Source organism: Gouania willdenowi, chromosome 3, assembly GCF_900634775.1.
Source record: "Gouania willdenowi chromosome 3, fGouWil2.1, whole genome shotgun sequence".
In the NCBI taxonomy this organism is placed as follows: Eukaryota; Metazoa; Chordata; class Actinopteri; order Blenniiformes; family Gobiesocidae; genus Gouania; species Gouania willdenowi.
This window is the reverse complement of record NC_041046.1, coordinates 38,335,411-38,361,930: the sequence shown is the minus strand read 5'-3', so window position 1 is coordinate 38,361,930 and position 26,520 is coordinate 38,335,411. Positions and strand designations below refer to the sequence as shown.

At 36.6% G+C, this 26,520-nt stretch overlaps 1 protein-coding gene across 1 annotated transcript in view; it reads left to right on the top strand.

The window, feature by feature from the left end:
- Positions 1–11,404: 11,404 nt before the first annotated feature.
- Positions 11,405–26,520, top strand: part of smad3a (SMAD family member 3a) — a 39,412-nt gene continuing 24,296 nt past the window's right edge. Inside the window, exon 1 of the mRNA XM_028439245.1 lies at positions 11,405–11,859. Within this exon, the coding sequence (XP_028295046.1) occupies positions 11,657–11,859 (203 nt within the window). The 5' untranslated portion in view covers positions 11,405–11,656. The remainder of the gene's footprint in view (positions 11,860–26,520) is intronic.

The window sequence follows — 26,520 nt, the reverse complement described above, 5'->3', positions numbered from 1 at the left end:
ACTTTTTCTCATCCCTATTGTTGCTGACTATTGTTCTCTGTTTGAGTAACGGCACTTGATCAAGACTTTTCTAACATTCCACACTACAAAATAAGTCATAAAAGTATGTACGTTTCGTGCTGATGTCGTATCAGTATCGGCCAATAGGCAAGGCTGTAATATCAGTATTGTATCGGAGGTGAAAAAGTTGTTGGAACATCCCTAGATTCCAGTTTGTTAAAAAATGTTTTTATCCAATAAATCTTTCTAAGTTTACATTAAGTTTGCCAGACTCCACATATAAATGATTTGTTTGATTTAATACCTCTGCCAAGGAGGTAATATTTTCACTAGCATTTATTTGTTTGTCTGTCAGCAGGATTACGTCAAAATAGAATATTTTGCATTTCCTAAAGAAAATGCAAGCTGGTACAAACTGGGTTAACTCAGCACTGAAGCAGTAAAAAAACCCAAAGGTTAATTATCTAAGTTATCTAACAGTTATTAATTATTGATGGATATTTTTTTAAACTCATTCAACAGTAGGTTGGGTTGTGCTGCCATCATGTGGCTCAGTTTGTCTTTTTTTCATCATCCATCCATCCATTAAAACCATCCATCCCAATGGAAACCAGCATCAAACACATGCAATCACACTCTGTAACTTTGTAAGACTTTGAATAAACTAATATACAGGTACATCTGTAAATGATTATACAATATCATGAAGAAGTTAAATATTTTTAGAAAGGGAAACTCACAACACATAGGGTGGAATATATTATTATTAAGCCTTTATTTCTTATAATTTTGATTATCATGGCCTACAGATAATTAAATCCCAAAACTCAGTGTCTCAGAAAATTAGAATATTACAAATGTCAGACTTTTGAAAAGTATGTTCCTTGCTATTACCTCAATAAGTGGTTGAACATGCAACCTCTGGTTTGAAATCAAATTCAAAAACATGGATTTCCACACCAGCCATAGTAAAGTTTGTATTTATGGTTGTGTGGTGTGTTCACTTTTAGTTTTTTTTTTTTAAAAGGTTACTGTATTTCTCCAGGTTGTTTCACATCTTCTATCTAAGCAAAACATAAGCATTTTTTTAAATAAAATTATTATCTATTTGTTTATTGTTGTTGCTGAGAAACAATGAAATATGAGATGCAGCCAACCACAAAAATCATTTGACTGATTTCATCACTTTTGCATGAAATCATGGCCATATATTGTATTTTAAAGAGAAAGGTAAAGTTTATTGTCATTTGATAGACATCTAGTTGATACGTTGACGCCTAAAGAACAATTTAGTATTGCTACAGGAAGTGGGAATGGGTAAATGTTTTAAGCAAATGTTGATATGGAAATATACAGTATCTTTGCTAAGGAGGTGTAGCTCTTTATATGAAGATTGGTGAAGGCAGAAAAACTCAAATGAGTGAAATCGTTCAAACTTCCCCTGTTTGTTTGGTTTTAATTTAGTTTTTTAAATCAATTATTAAGCTTAGAAGTAACAGGCGCCGATTGTAAAGTTCCACATGCTAAAATAAACAGCAACATTTAGCAACAAACTTTTCACCTGATTTACAGCAATATTTGTGAAATTTGTTATTTTTACTTTTCTCGTAAAAATATGTCAATGTTAAATCTAAATCTAAATCTAAATGTTAAATATCAAATCTAAATGTAAATATTACATTTAAAGCTAGATGTTAAATTTAACTAATATGCAAATTCACCAGAAATACCAAAATAAAAGCATTTTTTCTCTTTAAATTTAATATTTAACACTTTTTTTTTAGATTAAAAAAATTCAAATACGCTTTTTAACAACATTTAGGTTTGTTCCTAAATGTTGTGAAAAGTAAGATCATTGAGATTTACTAAAAGGTGATAAATATTGTTTTATCAACTCAATATATAGGAAAAGATTATTAGAGTTAATCTCATTTTTCTTTCTCAAACCTGTTTATTTGAAATGATCAAATGTTACTGAGAGAAAAGAATTTGAGGTAAATAAAATGAAAGGAGTTGAACAAATGAGAAAACGCGTTATTGACATTGACCCTCTCCATGTGTCCCCATGTTTAAAATCAAGCATCTTCAAAGGATCCTGGAATCTGCCGACAACAAAAGTGTTGTTCTGCATCATATTGTTGAAGGGAAGAAACACTGCTATAGCCCAGGGACATTATTTGCATATCATGGAAGGGTGTGTGAACTGGGCTCAGGAGAATGAGAAATTATAGCAGCCATGAAGAAAAGCAATGGTCTGTGACCGAACACTCACATTTTATGCATATGTTATCTGGGTTTGAGGGGTTTAGTTGGCATATAAATGCTAATGGTAGGCTGTAGGACACATAATGTGCAATTATTGTTCAGAAGTGGTGTAACTCCGTTTAAACCACTTTTATCATCAGGGCAGAACAACAGAAGAAATCTGGATACATCTCTTTTTGAGACGACTGAGCAACGGGACACATACAGGTCTATATTATCTCATCTTAAATTACAATACACTATCATGTATTCATAGCAGTCATCAGACGAGATAATCATATTACAATAGGAAAAAAAGAAAGCATTTTAACCCAAAATATTATATTATTTCAGCTTCAAATACATACAAATGAGCTTTGTGGTTACAACAAATGAAAATGGTTCATCTCAATCCAACAAAAAAAAAAAACTAAATACAATAGAGTCCAAAATAAACTGAAAGAGGTCATGGAAGATTGAAGGCATATGTGGACATAGCAAAAAGCAAGAAATCCGAAAATCAATGTGTATAAAAATTACAAAAAATAAAATAAAGTGTTACATTTAGTGGCAATATTTTTGAAGAGGTTGTAAATATTGTGTCATTTTCATGTGGTGCCTCAGTTTTAAAGTTTGTGTAATTAAGCCAAACCACCACTGGGTGGCGCAAGGTACTAGAAATTTACCTGCAGCGATCAAATAAAAAAAAAACAACAAAAAACAACACACTAGTGAGACCAAAGAAGTTGAAATAAATAGAAAGTCAAAGAAAATAAATGAATAAATAAAAATTGACTACAAGTGTGTATACTGCAAACAGCTAAGAGCATTACATTCCAAGGCGTGTGGAAAATTGTTATTTATTTTATTTTAACTCTTAAATGTTATACATTTTAAATTATGAATGCATTTTCCAAAACAGCTCTATTTTTAATGAAATTTTTTTTTTGCTTTGCACACCATTAGTGTGGTGATAGAGCTTACGAAGTTTTTCTATTTTACTAACGGTTAATATTAGATAAATTGTCATGTCGCCTACATGACGGAGGCTCTATAAAGAGATCAGGAATCTAATGTACTAATTTCAAAAAGATCATTTTCAACAGCGGAAATACAGACATCCTGTAAATGCTAGTGTTGTGTTGTTTATTTATTAGAACCCCCTCATAATAAGCCATTTGTGTCCCTAAAAGGAATGATTTGCCGTTTGAACGTTTCAACTTCATTATTTAAGCATTTTGCAGTAGAAATGAACTTAATACGTGAACCTTTACTTGAAACAGAATTTGTAGTGCTTTTTTGCATTTTACTGTATATCCATCGAGACAGTGGTGCATCATATCCAGTATCAATGCATATGTATAGTATGTATGTTTTATGGTTTGATTGGTCCCCATATTTAGCTATTAACGTTTGTATTTTTTTTATTTTTATGTATTAATAATAGTTTCATGAACCCCCAAGCTACAGACAGGACCCCAGTTTGAGAACGACTGTTTTAGACCACGCATTGTGCAAACACTGCAGAAATAACCCTATTGGTGAGTGGTTACATGTCAGCAAACGACTCTTGGACATGGACCTTATGCTTTCTGCTCATCAGCCTATAAAGTAAATGACCTCAGCACAATATCCTGTCTGCTATCAATGAGATTATGCAAGCACGCAAACAACAGGAAATTTGCTCTGTCTTGGATTCACCAATAACCATATATAGCCATTCATGACTCAAAGTCAGGGATAAGTCACCGCAGCAGCGCCTCAGACACTTAGGGCTGTGTTGTCTATCAGCAGTTAGGGTGGGAAAGGTGGGTTATCACTGGGATTGCCCTTTCCCCAGTGACTCACTGATGGATTAGAGGTAAACTAAAGAGGGGTTTTCACAAAGCTTTAGCTCTCCATATATGTCCATCTAAGGAGGGGAGTTCCTGTCCACACGATGAGTCATGAGTTTAAGCCACTCGTGAATTCATATCAGAGGGTATACACTTATGACTGCTACATGACATTCACGTTTCCCCATCGTCGACTTGTAGCACTCGTGGACCTTAATCCTCTCATCTCAACAACAAATAAACCACAGCTTATTTCCTTTAATTCTAATGCATTTTGCAAATCATTGGTATTATTCATCAATCAACTTATCTTATTCAGGCCCAAACAGTGCTGAGAAATGTTCCAATTGGTTTACTCATTATGAAATCAGACAAACGCAAACAAGCACAGACAGGTCATTATTAATTCTTAAGCTGGCAGCTAAAAGACTGTAGTTGTAACCTAACTTGAGAACCAGAACATAATATTTAATAATCCAACCTAGGGCTGGGCAATATATCAAGCTTTTAGATATATTGAGCTTTTTATTTTGGTGATTTAGAAAATGACAATATTGCCTATATATATATATAAAATAGCTAATTTTGTATAAAAAAAAAATACTCATTTTAGGATTTGCTGTTTTTGCTACTTTTCAGAACAGCATAAAAAGCACAGTTAGATAGATTGCTGAGTGTTTCCTAACCCAGACCTTCCCCTAAACAAGCCAAACTACAGAACTCACACACACGTGCTGTCCCTTATAGGTGAAAAAGCCAAAAGTGTCACAAATTGTGCAGGTGTTTATTAATTAATGTGCCTGTGTGGCATTTTGCATCAGCAAATTTAACCCAAATTGTCTTTCTAGTAAGACTTTAATTGAATTAAAAATATCAATATTTGTCATATATTGCCATTTTGAGAAAAGTTTTGGTCCATATTGCTCAGCCCTAATCCAACTTTTAATATTGACCCCACAAAGAAACCTGTGAACTGAAGTGTTGTTGTTGTTGTAGTTGTAGTTGTATGGTTCATATTTACAGCAGAAACCTTCATTGCAACTTTGTATGCATGCAGGATAGCACTTCTTTTTTTACTGGGTGACAAGTAATTACACTGAGAAGGAAAACGTCACCTTCCTGTTATTCATAAAGCAAGTGAGTTGTGCAACCGGCCAAAAGTTTCAAAAGATTTGTTACTGAGAGCTTAAACCGAGAGCTGCTTCCGCTGTAGAAGTGGATCATCAGATATGAGCTCTATTCAAACATTTACTCTAGTGTGTGCGTGTGTGTGTGCGCGTGTGTGTGAGACTCTCTGGTACACTCAGAAGCTGCTGAGTGATTGATGGGTTTCACTGAGGCTAAACATGCTGTTCCTTCTTTGGCAGGAAAATGAGAGCAAACACCTTTTACCCTCCTGTCAGCGGTTTGCCCCGAGCTTATTTCACTCATAAACAGCTACAGGGGCAAACATACACAAACAAACATATGCAGGCCACCACACCCACGTTATACTCCAAAGTAAAACTTGGCCGTAACATATTTCTTCCACCTGTACTCATTGAACTTTACAGAAAAAAAAAAACTTCAAGCTTTGAAAGAAGTCAGCGGGGATGCAGAACTCCGATGTTAGAATCAATATAAAGTTAATTTCATTTTATTTATTCATTTGAGCAGCATGTTACAAACTTATCTTACAAAATAACCCTCATCTCTCGTGCATCTAAATCATCACAACACAAACACAAGTCTATGCTTGTACATTTTAACAACCGTTTGTGGTCTTACATTTAAAGGAAAAACAAAAACACAATTTAAAATCATACAAATAACAAAGTACATATCTTACTTTCCATTTATGATCATACAAAATGGTCAAATAAGGATTTATCGTTTATAGTTATACAGAAATAAACACACCGTACAATAATGAAAAGTTGGCAAGTAGTTTGATTTTCAATGAAGAGTCTGTTTATTATTAGTATGAGACAATGTTGGGGTTACAATTATGTTTTCAATTACCCTTGTTTAATTACAATTCAATTGCGATTACAGTGACCAGCATCTTTTCCAATTACAATTAAACTACAATTATTATTTATCCTCAGAAAGTTAAATATAATTACAATCTCAATTACAAAAGTTCAATTGCAATGAATCACAATTACTGAGTCTGAGATATATAACCTCATGAAAGTTAACCTTCGTCTTGTGTTAGCTTTCTGTTAGCATCTCTTATGATAACAGGTCCTAAATCTAAAAACAAATATCTACCATCTAATTTATTTCCTATCTATTGGTTACCTTGTTAGGCTTCCTAATCAATGAAAATAATATTAGGTTTTAGAATTTTTGGCGTGGGCGTCTGAGCCTTTTCTGTGTCAGTATAGCCCTTGATTTCATTTTTTTAAATGGTAAAAAGTGGGAAAGTTTGATATGAAACATGTTTTAATAATTGTTAACTACATGTGTAGAACTGTACATAGAACTGTAACATGGTTTCCTAGTTTTGCGGTAATTTATAGTTGACAATTTTTATAGAATTTTCCTAGCAATTGCATATACAAAGTCAATTATCTAAACTCAATTACAATTTATGATTATGACAGCAACATATTTTTTAAATTACAATTGTAATTACTCCATAATTGTCATTAATAATCAATTACGCATTTACAATTGACCCCAACCCTGGTATGAGAACTAAATGATTGCATTTTATTAATTCAATACAGATTTATAGCAAACAGCCCACAAACAATGTAGTTTTTAAATGTATAAATACAATTATTTGTTAGATGAATGTATGCCAATAGGAAAAAAACAGCTTGGTAATTAGCATGGTATAGATTTGATGTTTATATTTATACAAATACTAGTATTTATACAAATAATTTGGGTAATATTGTGCCATTTTGTAAATGTTTTATATTTGTTGCATTTGTCAGCACCTCAACATCACCTGTTTACTTATCACATCTATCCAGAGAGTCAAGGTTACTCTTTGTCCACTTTGTCTACCAGCTGACACCACACACACACACACACACACACACACACACACACACACACACACTAGGCTAAGTCCCCTGGGGTTGGGGGCCAACACACTGTCATTATCATCCATCGGATTGTACGTGGTCACTGCCTATTCAGTCCCACTGACATGCCTTTTGTACTCAGTAATTCTCACAGAAGGGCCACCCCTCCCCTCCTCGCCCCCCCCACCCCACCCCATCGTACACCCTGTTCTACCCTTCCATCTGTACTCCCCATCCCCCACTCTGCACTCCCATATCCACCCTGTCTTCCACTGCACTCCTCCAGAGCAACCCAGCTGTCTTTGCCGGCTGGGTCCCTGGGGGGATAAACAGGTGCCGGGTGGGCCGCAAGGCTACAGTCTGTGACGACAACGACACACTTCTCCTCTCCTCCAACCTGCCACCACAAAACAGTGTGGGAGTGGTGTGTTTTATAACAATGGATATAATTGTTACAGTAGACAAGGAGCTGCTGATAGGTGCACGACATCCAGCAGGCTTAAATCTTTGGAGCTTGTGTACAAGTTATTTCAGTTTATTATATTTCAGTTGGGGTCCGGGGTTCAAGTCCTGGGGTGGACACTTGGGTCCTTTCTGTCTGGAGTTTGCGTGTTCTCTCCGTGCTTGTGTTGGTTTTCTCCGGGTACTACGGCTTTCTATCACTATCCAAAAACATGACTGTTAGGTTGACTGGAGTCTCTAGATTGCCTGTGAGAGTGAATGCTTGTCTGTGTGTATGTGTGTGTGTTGCCTGCGATGGACTGACGCCCTGTCCAGGGTGTACCCCTGCCTAACGCCCAATGACAGCTGGAGATAGGCACCAGCAGACCCCCCAACCCTGAAAAGGAGCAAGCGGGTTGGAAAATTGATGGATATTTCTATTGCTAGTATATACAGTATATTAAGGATGCTTTTCATAATTACCCATTTACTTTTGAAAATGATACACATGTTGCACTTTATATTCTTTTTGTAGAATGTTTGTCTTTTTAGGAGTTTTCATCCTGTAAGCTGTCGCAAGTTATTTTCAGATTGATATTTTTACATTTAAATATCCACAAAGCTGCTATATTTGGACCTGTGTTTAGAAACCTAGAACTCAGGACACTTTATTGGTGGTTGAACATGTTTTGCGGTACACTTTGTTTTTGGCAAAGGGCTTTAAACAGGTCTGCAGTATAACCTCTTGCACAAGCTTTGTTTTTAAAATATAAAGACTAAGGGAACTAAAATCTTTTAGTAATTGGAACACAGCAATGTTCTAAACTTTTCATTTATATTTGAGATAACCACCTCATGTGCAGTTAAAACAAGTTTGTAATGTTCCACTGGTGTTGTTCAATGTTTTACGATAAAATAAGATTGGAACATTCAAAGCGTATGCTGTCATTAGAAAATAAAATCAGGATCGGCAGGTCAGGCTTTTTTAAAAATCGATGATCGACCGGAAAATTATGAAGGAATCATGATTTCAAGTAGATATAATAATCTATCTTGTTGTATCCAGACTATATGAAAGAACAGAGGTGTGTCTACTGAGCCGACAGCAAGCAGTATTTTTAGCACAAACTACACAGTGTGCACGGAGCGGGACGACTGCTGGACGTAGGTCAGTGCTCCTGAACACACACACACACACACACATACCAAAATGGCAACAGCAGGTCAATGCTACTATTCTCGTATGACTGTGAACTGTCAGCTGCGGCTCTGAGTTAAACTTTGAGCACTGTCGGTGGATATTGCTGGTGGCGGTGGAAACATTCAGCACACAAGCTCATTTGTGCAGCAAAGCTTTTATTACCCTCCCAAGTGCTAACAAGGGCAAGCATGTTTTGGAAACAGCCCTAAAAAAAGCAATAAAGTAATTCTTTTGAAGCTTAAAGAACAAAGGCAGCATCACACCCCCAAACTGTCCCACTATCTCTCTCTCTGGGATGAGCTCAGCACTACTACACAGTATATTGGACATCTGGCACTTGACTTTTTGACATAGAGTATGCATGATCCACAGAGGGAGGGGGGTTTGCTGGCTGCATATGCATAAGTGTGTGTCAGGAGTTGAAAGAAAAAAAAAAAGACTACAAGTCACACTGTCACTTTGCTGGCAACGTACCTCCGACAAGTCGTGGCAAGTTGGTGGATAGTTTTCTGCATGCCGTGAATGACTTGAATCATTCTCCATCTTACAGCAGCTCCTCATTCATTGAGCCATGTGAACACAAACAGCTCGAAAACAAATACTGGTACTGTTAACCAAGCAACTGCCTTCAAAACAAACGTACAGTTATATTTTTCCTAAACAAGGGAGTTTTGTGATTGCCATTTGGACAATTGGAGCGTCGACTATCACAAAACACAAACAAAAAGACACGATTAAAGAGAACATTTTAGCTAATTACAATGCAAGGAAACATGAAGCTGCAGTTGCTTTGCAGATACAGCGAAGGTAACAATTCACAGAGGATAAATAAGGTGTGTATGTGTGTAGAAGCAAGATTTGATGTTGCTGATTGAAGCTCTAGAAAGAGAAATCTACACTGGACCAGTTTGTTACTTTGGCCAATAAAAGTTTTCATTGTAGTTTTTGCTGACTACAGTTTTTTTAAGTGACAAAAACGAGACTATGAAAGTAAGTTTTCATTAACTAATATTAACAAAACCTTCATTTCGTCAAATGGGACAAAGTCCAATCGGAACTCATGTGATTGTGTGGTTTTAAGCATTGATCACATCAAATGTGTCTGTTATGTTTACACAAATCTGACATTGCACACCCTTGAACCAAGCAGCAGCCATGTTGAAAGTCTCAGCTCTGTCTGTCCCTGAACCGCAGAGATATTTGAGACAAACACAGACACACAGACAGAGATTCTGTGCTTTTATAGACAGTTAATACCATCCCGTAAGGTTGATGAATTCAATCTCTAAGAAATGCATAAAATCTTTTGCTTTGTATTTTAGTCGACTATCTGACTAACAGATTTAGTCATGTCATTTAGTTGACACAGAAGTAATACATTACATAAAAAAAATAGCTAAATTTAAGGATCTAGTTTTCTAAGTAATCTGGAATTCATGTAGGTTCTCCAGCACAAAAACCCCCAGCAACAACAAAAACAACAATGATAAAACAAAACCCCAGGATGCATTGTGCAACATCAGTGCTTGAGCACACTTGGCCAGCTGCTCGGACCGGCCCCTTTCATGAGTTCATCTGAATGGGGGAGACCCAGCAGCCGCTTCTCCATTTGCATTTGATGCAGACTTATAACAGACTTTGGTCCACAGGCTCTGCATGGTGAATGACTCCACTGTGACACATCTTTTTGGAAAGTGAGCTGAAGATGAATGAATAAAAATAAAATAAAAGGTTATTTTCAAATGAAAAAACGAATTACTATTATACTGATGATAAATGAATAAACAGGAATGTGACTTGATAAATGATGATGAATTAAATTAAATGTAATTCTATTTTGTTTGCTCAGTCTTTTAGCTTTTTCCCTAATTAAAATGTAAATAGTTATTTGGGGTGTGCAATATGCATTGCCATAAATCTGATGATACGATTCACAATTGACATGTCACGATACGGGATATCCCGGTGTCACGTACTGAGTTTGTTACTGCACTGAGATTATTATAAAACAATCTCAATATTGCTGCAGTCACGTACTGGGATTGTACCCGTGCTGGAATTGTCATGCGCAAATTGTCATACTGAGATTGCAATCTTAGTTATAATTCACATTGATATTGTGGATTAAGAAGTGCAATAATGTATTTTAAATATTTCAGTAAGTTATTTGTCAGTGAAGTGAATTTTATTCCAAAAATTTACTTTGGATATTTACTTTGAAATTGAATGAGCAATCTCAGCACAGCAGAAGTAGCAAAAATTCATTTTGCCGTAGTGTGCATGCTCAGATACAATCTCACCAGTACTAAACAATAAGATATACATCGAGATTGATCACCTTTACAAGTACAAAATGGTGTGAAATACAATTTTATATTTATTTTTTAAACTTGCGAAGCGGGTCTGAAAATGGATGAATCTATGAATTTTAATTTTGATTAAAAGTTTATTTCTTTTGTATTTTATCTTTAAACTCTCAATACAACATGCTATTGTGGTAATGTGTTATTTTTCGTGTTATCTTTGTTCATTATGAAGGCCTTTGGTTAATAATCTTGTTTCTATTAAAAATGCTTTTTTAAAATAAAGCCCAAAGGTGGGTTTCAGACGGAACTATTTTCTCAGGCGGAGTAGCACTAAGCCCACAGCGCTCAGCAAGCCGAAGCGCATCGGTCCGCCGAGCTGACAGAGAGACACACAGACACAGACAGAGAGACAGACGGACAGACAAGGCGCTCAAACTACGAGCTGTGAGTCTTTGAAGCATCTCTGCAGCCTTCAACAAACGACAACAAATTACCTGCGGGACAAATAACGGATCGGGACTTGACTTAAGGGACACTTTGTTCCCCCCGCGGACTTCTCCCTCCGCTGCTCGACCTGGGACCTGGACTTTAAAAAACTGAACTTCCAAGATGTCAATTTTGCCTTTCACTCCCCCCATCGTCAAGAGACTGCTGGGCTGGAAGAAGGGAGAGCAGAACGGCCAGGAGGAGAAATGGTGCGAAAAGGCCGTGAAAAGTCTGGTGAAGAAGCTGAAAAAGACGGGACAGCTGGACGAGCTGGAGAAAGCCATCACCACTCAGAACATCAACACTAAATGCATCACCATCCCGAGGTAAGCAAGCGCGGACGAGTCCTTAATGTGGACCTTGAACGCAGCATCCTGGTTCCTCATCATTTAACATTTAATTCACAATTTATTACAGAAATGGCAACAGTTATTTAGCTTTAAGGCCACAGAAGAACAACTCTCCTCTCTGGTTGACATTTGAACTTCATTTTTGTTCCTTTTGGGACCGTAACGCCCCATTTCCCCCACAAAATACACCAAACATGAAGATCGAATAGGTCATCTTCATCCATTATGTGCACATGTAATATGAAGTGTCCTTAAACAACCTGTGGTCGCCCCTTCCATGACTGTGTGTGTGTAGCTGTGAGAGCTGCACATTAAACAATAAACCCTTCACCAGCACACATGCAATGCAAAGGCACTAATGGAGTGCTAGTTATATAACTTGGCCTTAATCTGGGACGCTTTCTTCCGTGTGTGTGTGTGTGTGTGTGTGTGTGTGTGTGTGTGTGTGTGTGTGTGTGTGTGTGTGTGTGTGTGTGTGTGTGTGTGTGTGTGTGTGTGTGTGTGTGTGTGTGTGTGTGTGTGTGTGTGTGTGTGTAGCCATTTGTCTTTATTCACAGCAGATGAATCACGACCATTGGCATTCATCATCATCACATTCACTGATTCTAGCTGTGTCATGTTCTCAAGCTCTCACTGTCCTACTCACACTGATGACAGCTCCAAGAGGTGCTGAGTGTCCCTAACCCCATGCAGTTTATACGTCTTATTTTTAGCACCAGATTTGTGGAAAATTAAGTTTGTGTGGAACAGTTTACCTATCCAACACTGTCATATTTCAAATAGGGCTGGGTTAATTGATTTTATTTTAAATTGGCCCGATTCATATGAGACACCCAGAATCCATCATCTGATGCATCTTTACTAATGTGTAATAAGGGTGGAAGAAAAAAAATCGATTTGCCAATATATTGTGATATTTCACGTGATGATCATATCGATCCAAAAAAAAAAAAAATTTCCAAATCGAACAACAAAAACAAAAAACCAAAAACATTTAATTGCGCTAACATATGCATAGCACGTAAATGCCTGGTCAGTTGATTGCACTTTATTTTTGATAAAACATACTGTGCACTTTTATAGATGTATGTGATTACTTTTTTAAAGAATTTAACAGAATCGTAATCTGTTGTAGGAACAAAAGTGAAACTTTTTTTTAAAAAAATGTAATGTAACAGTTTGATAAACATACCACTTGGTTTTGATATGGGTTTCAATTACAGTTAGTTACCATTTACTTGTTCTCGCAAGTTTAAAAAACATGAAATAAATTGTATTTCATACCATTTTGTACTTGTAAAGGTGACATTTATAATTATTGATATCACGATATATTGCGATGTATATCGCAAGTTTTGTATCGGATATATCGAGCTATGTCATACTGTGACATGCAAATCGTGAGTCGTATTGTCAGATTCATGGTAATGCACACCCCGAGTAGTGTGTAATGCAGTGCTCTGGGCTCAATTCTTAATATCTTACATATTCAAGTAAAATTGGTACTGTAACTAAAATTCACGATTTGAATCAAATAGGGCCCTTGCGAATTGTATTGAATCAATTTGGGAAATCTGAATGATCGATACCCAGCTCTACTTTAAAGTTTAAACACTTTTACATTTGCGCAATATATAATATTGGATATTTTCAGAGCTACATCTGACACTCCATCTCTGTTGGTTATCAGTGTACAGCTAGAGTCCTACTGTATGTTCTCTAAGTGGCTTGTGATTCCTGTATTTTATTTAAATAAAACATTATTGTAGTTTTACACACCTGTTGAAAATGATAAGGAAAACCTCTGCAGATGTCAAAGGTTTGGGCTCTCGTAGGGTAGATATAGTTTTTTTCCTGGAAAACCCTAGATTAGATTCCACGCTTTGGACTTAATTAGTGGAGTTGGCAATTATTTATTTATGTATTTATTTATTTTTGCGTACTAAAAAGGTAGCATCTAACCTGCTGCATCTCGCTAAAACTCTAAAACTGTGTACATTTTTACAGGAACTGATTTCAAAATCTTTAATAATATCAACTAGGGATGTCTCGATACAACTTTTTCACTTCCAATACAATACAGATATTGCAGCCTTGAGTATTGGCCGATACCTATATGAATCCGATATGGTATCGGCACAAATCGTACAAATTGTAGTGTGGAATGTTAGAAAAGGCTTGATCAAGTGATGTTCAAACAGAGAACAATAGTCAACAATTCAAGTTCACTTTAGTTTTTTTTTACTGTCAGTATATGGTGGGAACAACTGACGGTGAAAACAAAAACAACAAAAACTTATTGGAGCGCTTATATCGGAGATTTTAGATGCAGTCCGATAAAATCCGATATTCGTTTTCTGGCTTGACGTCGTGTCATTTACATTGGATTTGAATGTAATCTAGTCGCCAGAGTCGCTGAAGTCGCTTTCGGTGTGAACGCTATGAACCAAACAAACATTTTTAGCAGATGAGTCATTTTTTGAATTTCTTTCACCACAAAAAGTTAAAAAAAAAAGTGATTTAATTTTGTGTGTTTTTGAACCTGAGAAATAGTTGAAAAATAAGATTATGGATCATAAAGATGAAAAAGCATGTCAAAGCACCCTTACACCATCAAGTTTTCAAAGCATGTGTCAAACTCAAGGCCCGGGGACCAAATCCGGCCCTTTAGAGCATCCGATTCGTCCTGTAGGTGAAATTAAAAATGACAGAGAAATTATGAATTGCTGTGTAAATTACCAAATAATTCATTTGTAGATATCTCAGCCCTTCCAATGACACAAATTCAATGAATTTCCACAGTATAATGCTTATTTTACATTATGGCAGTTATTTTTCATCTTTCAACTCAAAACATTTTCACAATCTTACAATTTCCTTCAAATTACTCCAGAAAATGTACCCAGATTAGATTTTTAAAAAAAAAAGGCACAAAATCAAGGAAATTTAAAGAAACATCTGTAACTTATTTCTTGAAAATTGTAGGTTTCTTACATACTTTCTACATCATTTATACATGGAAGTGCAAGCTGAGGTACATTATGTTATAATCAAGGATTTTTTTAAATATCCCTCCCAGTGGCAGGTCAGCCAACATCCAGGGGTTTAGTTACTCTTTATATAAATATCCACACAATTGGTTGCAAACAATTGGCATTGGCAACAATCAAACAGAGGAATGTTCTCTTTTGTTCTCTATCATTAATGGATATGAAATTGAACTGACTGGTGTGTTTGATCATCAGTAGAGCTTTGAGTGTGTAGGTCCAGTGCTTATTATTACCTCACCACATTTCTGAACCTTTAGCAAGTGACAATTTAAAATCCACAAATCTCTGTTCATATCTACCCCCTATCACTTACTTGTCTTGCTCAGATTTAACAGCGCTGCATGTTGATTGAGCTTTTGGACATTCTCACATTCTTGGTTTCCACAAGTGTGCATATCACAGCTTGCTTAGGCCTGAGCCAGCGTTCAGAGCTAATCCTACCCGGAAAGTTAAATAATGTTTGTACTGATCCACATCTCATATTTCCAACCACTAATGCAGAGAGGAAGAGGCAGAGTGCATTAAAGATGACCCACAGATCAGAGCTGGCTGTCAGTGTGTCCTAACAGTGTCCCTGGAGAACTGCTGTTTCTATTAATTCCCCTGGCTGTGCTCAGGCTCGCTGACAGCAGCTGCCGGCCCAGCGTGTTCAGGCCTGAGAGCTTCTGCTATGCTTCTGTCTCTCTGACACATGAGGCTCAATGACGTTCAATGAGGCTACTCGTCTTTACGAAAGAGTGCAGGGATGGCGACTGCTAAAGTAAAGAGCCCGCCACACTGTATCGATTGATTTGTCAGGTTTATATAGATGTAGAGTAGAAGGAAGGGTGTATCATGTTGTGTATGTGTATGTAATTAAAGTTGGGTTTATTGAAAAAGGAGTGGGACAAATGCAAGATGATATTATTGATCTCTTCTGCTTTCAGGATGTCAAATAATGTTAGAGAATGTTGAGCCAATTTGCCTTAAACATGAAAGATGTAGGGGTCCATGTTTGCTCCTATTGATTATTACACTTTTCCTTTTCATCTAGTGACGCACCAACAATTTGGCCACCAAACATTTGAAAATGGCCCAAAACTGAATTTTGGTGCGTGATATTCTGTCTAAACCTGTATGTTGACCTATTTTTGTGTCGTGTAGGGCAGAGGTTCCAAAACCAAGCACAAATTTCTGGCTACCCCAGAGACTTTTTTTTCTAGAATTACTTTTTGAACGTTTGTTATGCTGTGTTACACATACAATGACAAGATGCCCCCTCAGATATGTTTATACTGCATTTTATTTGAACTAGATTTATTCTTGAGAAAGTATAGAATACAGTTGTTTGACATTGTGTGTGATTTGTTAATTTTGAAAAAGAATAATACTTTTTTTAAATTAAAAAAATAATTTTGATTTGTCATTTATTTTTTTTATTTTTTTTTAATTTTTTTATTTTTTACAATTACTAGACATTTCAGGCAACCCTATTTTATATCCAGGCAACCCCATTTGGGGTCATGACCCCAATGTTGAAAATCACTGGTGTAGGGGCTCTGTTTTTAATGAATAAAGAGTGAGAAAAACGAGTCAGATTGCTTTTCAATGTTTGAACATTAATTTCTTTTCACAGAAAATCCAAGCTAAGGTATATACAGTACAAGAAATCATATTCTTACTTGGGCTGGACGATATGGACCAAAACTCATATCTCGATATTTTTCCCGGAAATAGCGATATATGATACAAATCTCAATATTTTTAACTCAATAAAGCCTCACCAGAAAGACAATTGTGGGTTAAATTTGCAGATGCGAAATGCCACACAAGCACAATTTTTTTTAACAAACTGCTGCACAATATGTGCCATTTGGCTTTTTCTCCTATGAGGGACGGCACTTGTGAGTTAGGTTGGTAGTGTGGCTTGTTGAAGGATAGGTCTGGGTTAGGACGCACTTTATGGGGAGAGATTTGTCTCAAAAATATTCACAAATAGATCCACAATTTTCACAAGTTTTTCAGTTTTTACACATGTTTTTCAGATCAACAAATATATCTACAATTTACACGTGCTTTATCATTTGTGTGTGTATTTATTATGTGTTAATCTAAAATTGTGCTTGTGGATTGAGCAAAGTGCGTTTGCGGATGGGCCGGCATGTGCATTTATTTTTAAGACAAACGTAACGCAGTTTCGTTCAGATTCACACCCACAGAGCTGCCGATCTACGTGTGTAGAGCACCACCCCTCCGCTTGGGGGCAGTATTGAAGTCTCTGCTGGTGATTAATTCCATTTACCGTTACCGAAGTCGTCACCGGTATTTACTGCTGTGTCACCAAAATCACTGCAGCCTTCACTTGTCTCCTGCTGATCATAGTACCACTCTTGGTTTGACAAAAAAAAAAAAAGTTCATAATGTTAATGGTTTAAAAAAAGAAAAAGATTATGAGCCGTACAATGGCAGACAGACAGTGTTTAGATGTAACCCCGTTGTCATACATTTATATTACATCACATAATGGTATGTATAACTACGTATAGACTTTGTTGCTATTTATTCCTGCCACCTGCCACCCTCTACTGGACTTGATGTTTGCCCTACAAACCTGGTTAGACCTCTCCTCCATCCTCTTCCAATGGAAAGACTTACTGCGGTGCAAATTTCCAAATCAATTCTTTTATGGAGTCAAATATTAGCTGTAGGATCCACAGCAAAGGTGCATGCACTTATTTGTCTTACTTTGATTTGTGTTAAAAAAAAACACATTAGCTTACTAGGCTTTAAATGTTTTTTTTTTTTTTTTTACAATGAGTCTGATGTTCACTTCTCTTAGTGAAAGCTCACACCCAAGTTTGTGTCTTAGTCACTCTGAACAAACAGTTGTGTGGCCATGATAAAGCCCTACACTCCCACTTTTTATGTTTTGTTTTAGTGCTTCAGTGTGCACTAGTTTCTTCATGTTAGCAGTAAATCTGTGTGGAAAGTGCATCAAGCTATTAAAGTCAACCAGTTTCCTTTAGTTGAAGGGTGGATTATGATGTGAAGTGCGGTTGCTTGAACGAGATAAGATGACTCATAGCTATGCTAACTTTTTAGGCCGGCCTACCGGACTCAAAATGCCACTCACTTTGTTCTTCTTCTTCTTCTTTACATTTGTTAAAATTGCTGCTACTCTGTTATTTGTGAACGGATCGGGCTGAAACTTGGTAGGTATCAGGGGCCCCAAAAGAAAAAAAAGAAAAAAAGTCGATTTCTTATTTATTTGCGAGTCAAATATCACGACGGCTGGTGCTGCTGAATCATTGGCACATACCAATATATAAATGGGGCCCATTGCCTCGTACTTGTCAGGGGGACCCCAGGGGCTCCATTCTTCAAATGACAACTTTTTTAGTTCTCGTTTAATCGGTATGCAGTTTGGTATGAATACTCTATGAATTAATATGACGGGACGCACGGAGTCCTTTTTTTGAAAAACCACTCCCCTTTTCGGTAATTTCCAAATTTATGGGAACATAGTCGTGTGATATATTGTTTCAAAGGTAATTCAAAGTAGATTATGATTATGCCTCGCACAATTTGATTTTCTATTAAAGTAATTACCGAACCATTGACACATACCAATATATGAATGAGGCCCATTACTATATTTGTGCCACGGGGGCACCAGGGGGATTTCTAAATTTATCGGAACATAGTTGTGTGATATATCATTTCAAAGGCAATTCAATGTAGATTACCATTTTACTTTGCACAATTGAATTTGTTTTACTCAGTGGAATCGAGTAGTTTCACTGAATTTTCGAGAACGTGGTACGTGCTATTCGGTGCTGAGACGTTCAGCGGTCCAGCGGTAGTTCATCAGAACTTGTTATTTAGAGGTTAAGATGGAGTAAGCTTGGTGTGTGTTTGATTGACATTGGCAAGTAGAAAAAACTTAACTTTTTGGCTAAAAATGGAGGAAAGACTGGTTTGAATGGGCAAAAAGAGAAACCAACCCTTCTTACACAAGGTGGATTTTCAGTAGCTGCTTCTGTTGATCTGTTTGGCTTGGTTACTTTTATCATTGAGTTTTGGAGTTACCTGATAAAAATCTCCATATGAAATCCTCTTTAAGTAATTCTTAACCCAGACCAAATAATAGTGTCTTTCCCCTACTTTCCCACTTCTTTGTCTGGTTAATTCTTTTTTAATGTAGTTTTTATCCAAAGTATCTACAAAACTTAACAAAAGGTGTGGGGAAATCCAAAGTTGTTTGATAGACTTTGAGAGAAACTGAATAACAGCCAAATGTGGAAATGTTTAGTCAGCACTGAATACTTAGAAGCTATATTTTATTTGCAGATTTGCTCTGAAAATTTAATCGCAGTACTTTTTTTAAACAGCAGAGGGCTATATCTATTTATCCTTCTCTTGTCCAGAAGTGTAGGCAGCGGGCGGAATCTCCTACGACTTTCTTTCTGGCCGCCTTCTACTCTTAAGCATGTTCATAAATGATTTCTTACCCCTTTAGCACCGAAAGAATATCTGTACTATTACTTGAATATCTGTACAAGTCACATTTTTCTATTAGCTCTGTCTGCTAGCGCATAACATCTCTTCTTCACTGCATGAATATATGCATGCCAACCGACCACTAGGTTACCAGCTGGTCCAAACAAATATCTGATGTAAATACAGTGAAATGAAATTTTTTTTTTTAAAGTCCAATTGCTAAGGCACAAAAAACATTTTCAGTTGCACTTTTAAAAAGTCAAAGAACTATTATGCAGTTTTGCATTGTTTACTATAGAACCAGAATTTAAATTATTAGGCTTCTTCTTCATTTGTATTATTCCTTTATTTATTTTTAGTTAAATTGCATTGTTTTGAATAGTTTATCAAGGCATTCTTTTGACAATAAAAAATAAAAGGAAAATAATACAGTATTTTCTAGTTTTTTCCCGAAAAAAATAAAGGAATATTTTTCAGTCATTTGTCAACAGTCCCATTTTGTAAAATAAATCGTGAGAGAATCGTATCGTGAATCGGATCGTATCGGGAGTTTTGTGAATTGTTACATCCCTAGAAATTCTAGTTCTGCTTTAAATTGGCGCAAATTCTGTTTCAGGGTATAATCATATCCTTTTTTTTATTTCCGTTTTATCTGCTTTGATGTAATTACTGACATATTAAATGCCTCCAAAACTGCATGATAAGGATTAATCAAGTTAAATCTTATAAATATTAGAATTTGTCGATGCTTTGAAAGTGAAAGCAGTAGGCTTTTATGCAAATCATGGGAGATCAAGCGCAACCAAGCAGCCTCACAAAATTTTGTTGCACAAGATTTTTCAAGTGTAACACTTGCAACACATTTCACCTCCCGTTTAGTAGTGAAAATGTGTGATATGGTCCCAAAACATGTAGCTGAGTGAATATTCTGTGTCATACAGCTATTTCTGTTTTTAGGAAGTTACTTTCGTGATATCCGTCCTATATCCGTGATCACAGTAAATCTGAGGCCCTAGTTTTTTTATCTTTAAGTGGGAAATGAGGCTCTACTTTTGGAAGGTTCCTCTGGTGGAACTTGTAGCGAAGTGTTTCGTACAGGCTGTGACTTGCTGGGCTAGCCCTGAGAAAAAGGAGCAGCTGAAACGACACAGGGTTAGTTTGAAGCGTTATGAAATCCGATTCTCTGTACATTGGCAGTGGCTGCTGCAGTGCTGCTTGTCCATCCGTCCGTCCTCTAGCCATGCTGCTATATCTATCCTTCACCAATGGAACAAAACCACCCACATTCTCAGTTAGTTGAGAGATACACTGCAGCTTTTACAATATTTTGAAGGCTCAATCAATAATCAAGGACATAGACTGTTTGAACAGGGTTCACAAAGTTTAATCATGCAGAAAACAGTCCATAAAGATGTAATTGAATAAGATTATTTTTTTAAAAAACTGATAAAAGCAGAATTTTTTTTCTCTTTCATCACTTCAAGGTATGTAGTGTGGCTGCCTGCGTTTGCGATACATTATGGCCTATAACATTTCATATTGTTGTTAAGTCATGCATATCAAATAACTACCAAACAAACTCAATACATCTGTTTTTAATAATTCTGACTTATGCATTCCAGACCCTAACATATTTTGTTAAAAACTACACAATCAAGCCACAAAAAGTTTTATATCAATCTCTGTATAATGTCATTAAACTGTTTGACTGAGTTTGAGTAGGCCTAAGTTAGAGTTTGGCTGTGTTCATACTATTCATACTAAGTCAAAATAAGTATGTAGTGCGTTCACATTAGATAGTATAAAAAGATTGAGTATGCAAGAAATACTCAGATGTATACTATATCGGGACATTTTTTAAGCATGCACAGTGGGCACTCTAGCCATACTCAACACCCCATGAGGCATTGTGATCAGAACGAAAAATTGTTTTGGGACTGGCTTTAAGCTAAAAATCAAACATTCACTTTTCACAACAAAAGCATCTCTTCTTGACTTCCATTAGTTTTTTAACCCTTTTCTAAATAGGGCTCTTCTTTTGAAGTTCATTGGAAGTTTTGTCAGTAGCACAATGGCGAGTCTCCGAAATGTCGGCATGAAATGTGTTACTGTGAGTTTTACGGATTAAGGGCTCTATTTTCCCATGCGCGTAAGTTCAAAAAGCTGCGCAGCGGCGCTGTTTTTGGCTGCGCGCTATTCTCCTCCTGTACTTAAGTCAGTCGCTATGCGCCTTCATCCCTGTTACGCACTGTGGGTGGAGCAGCCAAATTCCTTACACTGTCCTAAAAACTGTACTTGGCCAATGAAACATTTCTGATTCTGATTCTGAAATGTGGGGGTTCCCATTCAAATCTGGCTTTACGCGCATTCTTTTAGTGTGCGTAAGTCCTTTACCTCTTACTTGCTTCTAACCCTGGAATAAGTGCAGCGCCCTGATAACGTGAAACATTATATAGCACTAGAAATATGGACTTAGTTACATTTGAAACCACACGGACTCGTGCGTCCGTGCGCGAATAATTAAAACTCTGACAGATGCAGACTTCTGTCCATGTTGGTCACAGTGATTCAACTATTTTCATACTATGTCCAACGTAAAGTCACAGATTGATCAACTACAGAGTGAAACATATGCGGTTGAGGATGGACAAGAAACTGTTCCCACACATATTTTATTGAGGCTCAGCTCAGGTTGCTTTAAACAATTTTTATTTAAAACTGCGCATTTTGGAAGCCAATAGTTCTGTTTCACTGCAAACATTCTTGTGCTTTGAAAAAAAAAAAATAATAATTTCATTATAAATGAGAAAATAAATGAATTGCATACACTCACACTAATAGTGACCCACATGCACAAATGTATTCCATAAAATAGCAGCCCATGAGCTCTTTGAGTCAGCAGCTATTGTAGCTTTTTTTTTTTTAGTGTAAATGCTATTAATGAAGCAGATTCCATTGTTGATGTATTCAATTGAATTTGTGTTTGTAAGGAACCTGTTTACACTTTAAGTGGGGAAATGTTTTATTTATTGGGCGGAAGTGTGCTACCAGGGCTCCTCGCGTCGAATCCTACTGCGTATACTCTGGCTCCAGATTATGTCAAATTTTCAAGATGGAAGTGCCCCTAAGCGCCAAAATTTGGCTTCAAGAACATTGAGTGGGAACAGTTGCATTGCACGCCCGCGATACGCGAGTCATGACTCTACAACCGAATCATCTTGGAATTCATGGCTAATTCCTATCCATTGAAGAGGCTACTCCTGATGCAGCCGTATCTCTCACTTGTTGAACTGGATATCTGGTCACATCGGTTTGTTCTTCACAACCTTACCTTTCACATATCACAAAAAGACCGAAATAGTAGACAGTGGGTTTTTTTAATAGTGGGAGATTCCAGACAAAATCTAAGAAAACTGTTTATAACTCTTGTTATTCTAAACGTTAAACACACAAATTAAACAGAAAATTACATTAAATAGAAGAATTAAAAAACTGAGAAAGATGGAACCTTCCACACTTTGAAGAATCCATTCTTTCTCACACTTTGCGCCAAGAAGAACTTTCTCAGGAAACCTAGTTTTCTATCCTTCTTCCTGTTCTTCTTCTCTGCTTTGTCCTGCTCCTTCTGTGTCTTGGCCTTCTGTTTGTCTGTCATGAGGGTGATCTCCTTCAGTTCTCCTTCACCAGCAGATCAATTTCCCTTTGCTGGTTCTCCTCAACCTTGGTCAGAGTGACATGCTGCTTCTGCAGATCTCCATATGTGGTCTCCATGGTGTGGATGGTAGCACCCTTTTCCTGGAGCTGTTTGGTAGCCTCAGCAGCGTTCCTCTCATGGAGCTCCACATCTTTGTGTAGAGCCTGTAACTGTGAGCAGCCGCGACTCAGCGTGATTTCATGGGACGTGGTCAGAGTCTCCTTCACCGTCTCCCATTCTGCTTCCATCTGAACCTTGTCTTTTTTCTCCAGCTCAGTGGTCATCTTCATGCTGCTGAATTCACAGCGTTCACTCTCCAGGCACTCCACTTCACTGTTGACCTGTTTGAAAGCAGCCGTTAAAGAGATGATCTGCTCTTTCATCTCCAGCTCAGAGCCGATCTTCTTCACCCATTCTGTATTCATCTGAGCCTTTAATGACCGGTAGACCTCTTTTTCTGCCAGTTCTTTTTTCTCCTCCATTAGCCTCCGGTTTTCCTCCTCTAAATTCTTCATCTTCTCAGACAATGCAGACTTTTGGTGCTCCTCCTCAGCCTGATACATATCTGCGTATTGAGAGAATAAATCTCTCAAAGAGTCGATCCTGTTCACAATGCTGTTGTAACTTCCAACAGAATCCTCCATCATCCTCTTTGGATATCAACTAACCTGTTTAAGGTGTAAATTACTTTGTCTCTGAAAATACTTCTGTCCTCAACGAATGTCACAGGTCAGACTGAAGATCAAAGTCACAGTGAAGACTTACTGTTTTGCATGAAAGCTTTCATCTTTTATATGAGGAGTGTCAAACTCATTTTGTGAGAAATTGCAAGACTTGTGGAAAAGTTGAGTTCTTTCCACAATTTGCAATTAAAAATGACTGCATTCATGTGATATAAACAAAGAAAAAATAAAAGCCCCTAAAAATATTTCATCAAATTGGTGAATTTGAGATATCTACAACTGGATTACTTGGTAATTTATACAATAAATAATGTTTTCTCAAATTAAATGCTTTTAAGGGCCAGATTTGGCTGCCGGGCTTTGAGTTTGACACTTTTTTTTAGCCGAAAGCCATGAAAGCTCATCTGGAACAGGGGGATAAAATAAGAGTTTAGGGAGGACTATGTAGGGCCCTATAAAATACATTTTATTTTTGTCCAAATTCTGTTTTCCACATTCATTTTTTAAAATTACTTTTTTTTAAAATATTTATAATTTTGTTCTGTCCTCCTCCTGTGAGGAAACAAAATAAATAGTAATAAAAAAGAAAACCATAATTAAACAACGGTATATCAAAAATAAAAATACAATTTAAAATAATGTGTAAGCTACAATTAAAACGTGTATAAAATATACTCATTGAGTATGCCATTCAAACACAATGTTAGACTATACTCCTGGAACAATATTAGTGGTGTTTTTAATGAGGAAAATTTGGTGCTGCACAGTAATGTTTTTCACAGAGCCTGAGGGAGAGGATTCCTCACTCACACCTACTACAATGGACGCAGACGTTGAACAAGTTGGGTAGGGCCCGTTCATGCACGCCTGTCCCTCCTGGCAAAGACTACAGTCTGCTTCAGATGGATACTTGTCAGGGCACGAGAAGTGGATGACGCCAAATAACGTAAAGCATCGTAAGAAAAATCAACATTCAGGATAAGATTATGACAATTTATTATAAGATTAGAGGAAATGGTAATTATATTTAATCATTTTGCTCAGTTTCGTACTTTTGTGCACGTATTTTTAATGTACATTGTCGTGAATGTTGGAGATCATTACTTACTCATGGTGCTAGACAAGTAAAGGCTTTGATTTTCCATTTCAAAATTTCCCAAATTCTATTTCAGAGTTTACTTATTTTTTGCATCAGTTTACCCTTTTCTATTTTGTTTCCGTTTTACCGTCTTTTCCCAAATCTGATGTGATTATTAACTTTTAAACATCCTTAGTTTGGGCCAAACATAGGGCTGCTCGATTATAGAATAAATAATAATCCCGATTATTTTAGTCATAATTGAAATCACGATTATTCAAACGATTATTTGTCAAGCAAAAAGTTATTTATTTTTTGTACATAAATAAAATCTTTCAAACACTAAAATCAGTATGTTCACTTTTGCACAAAACAAAACACTTTGATGTGTCGTTGCTCTAGATCTTCATCATCAAACCCAAAGTGTTCCCATAGAAGAGAATTTGACTTGCCACTTGTTTACCAAGCATTTTTGCTGCATTTCTCCTGCTATGTTTCAAGACCACTAGCAACAACTTTCCTCGTGTTAGCCTGCAGGCTAGCTTTGGCTTTGAGAGGGTTGGGGCGGAGGGGAGGAGCTTGCATGTGCGTGGATTAAACAACTCAAAGTTAGTATTGATAACATGTGTGTGCCAAGCTTTATTATTTGTAGGTGTCCAAAATAGTGGGTTTGTTTGGTTGGTAATCGTTTTTTTTCGATTATGTTCTTTTTGTAATCGTTGGGTGTAAAAATCTTGAGCAGCCCTAGCCTAACATGCTTAATATGGTTAATTTAGTTAACTATTGTTATTAATTTCACAATTGTAAGTTGTGCAGAATTCATGCACTGAAATCAAAAGAGATTTAGCACAATATTTGACGTCCGTCTGTTTGCTAAAGTTGCTACAGATTGGTCTGTTACATATAGCTATTTCCATTTTAGGAAGTGAACTCACATTTTGCAATAATTCCTTCCATTTACTGTAAAACATTGCATGTATATGCATGATATTGGCCCAAAACATGCATGTTAAGGTATATGCAGTATACATATTTCGGGTTGTTTGAAATGAAATAGAAAATTAAATGAGTAAAATATGATAATAATCCTATTATTACCATTTCCATTTCAGGGAGTGATTTTCCAGCAATCACCGAAAATCAGAGGTACATGTTGGACAGGTTATCAGTATTTTAATCTGAGGAAAAGATTATGGGAAAGCAGAGCGAGGAGGCTTTAGGGTGATGATGTGGATGGCATTGAATGAGACGACCTGGCTTTGTAAAAGAAAGTGTTTTGATATGAGTGGACGGCTCATTTATCATCCATACAAAAAAGTGCAGTAAGAGAACATCATGGAGGAGAAAGTAAATTAAAAGAAGAAAGAGATTAACAGTTTAACAAGGGCCTATAGATAACATCATGATGTGATTGTCAAGCCTAAAACATCTTGCACAAAGACAAATAAGAAATGGTAAAACTTGGTTTCTTTTACAGCTTGACAGTTAAACATTGAGGAGGCCTGTCCCTCGTGAATCGGTAAAATTATTTTTAAATACGCAAAAAGTGCCAAGAGCAGGCCTCATTTACTTATACGGCTATTTACTTTTTTCAGTTCTTTTTTTTTTGGAACCAGTGAGTGTTTGACATGAACATTTTCATAGAATCTTTGT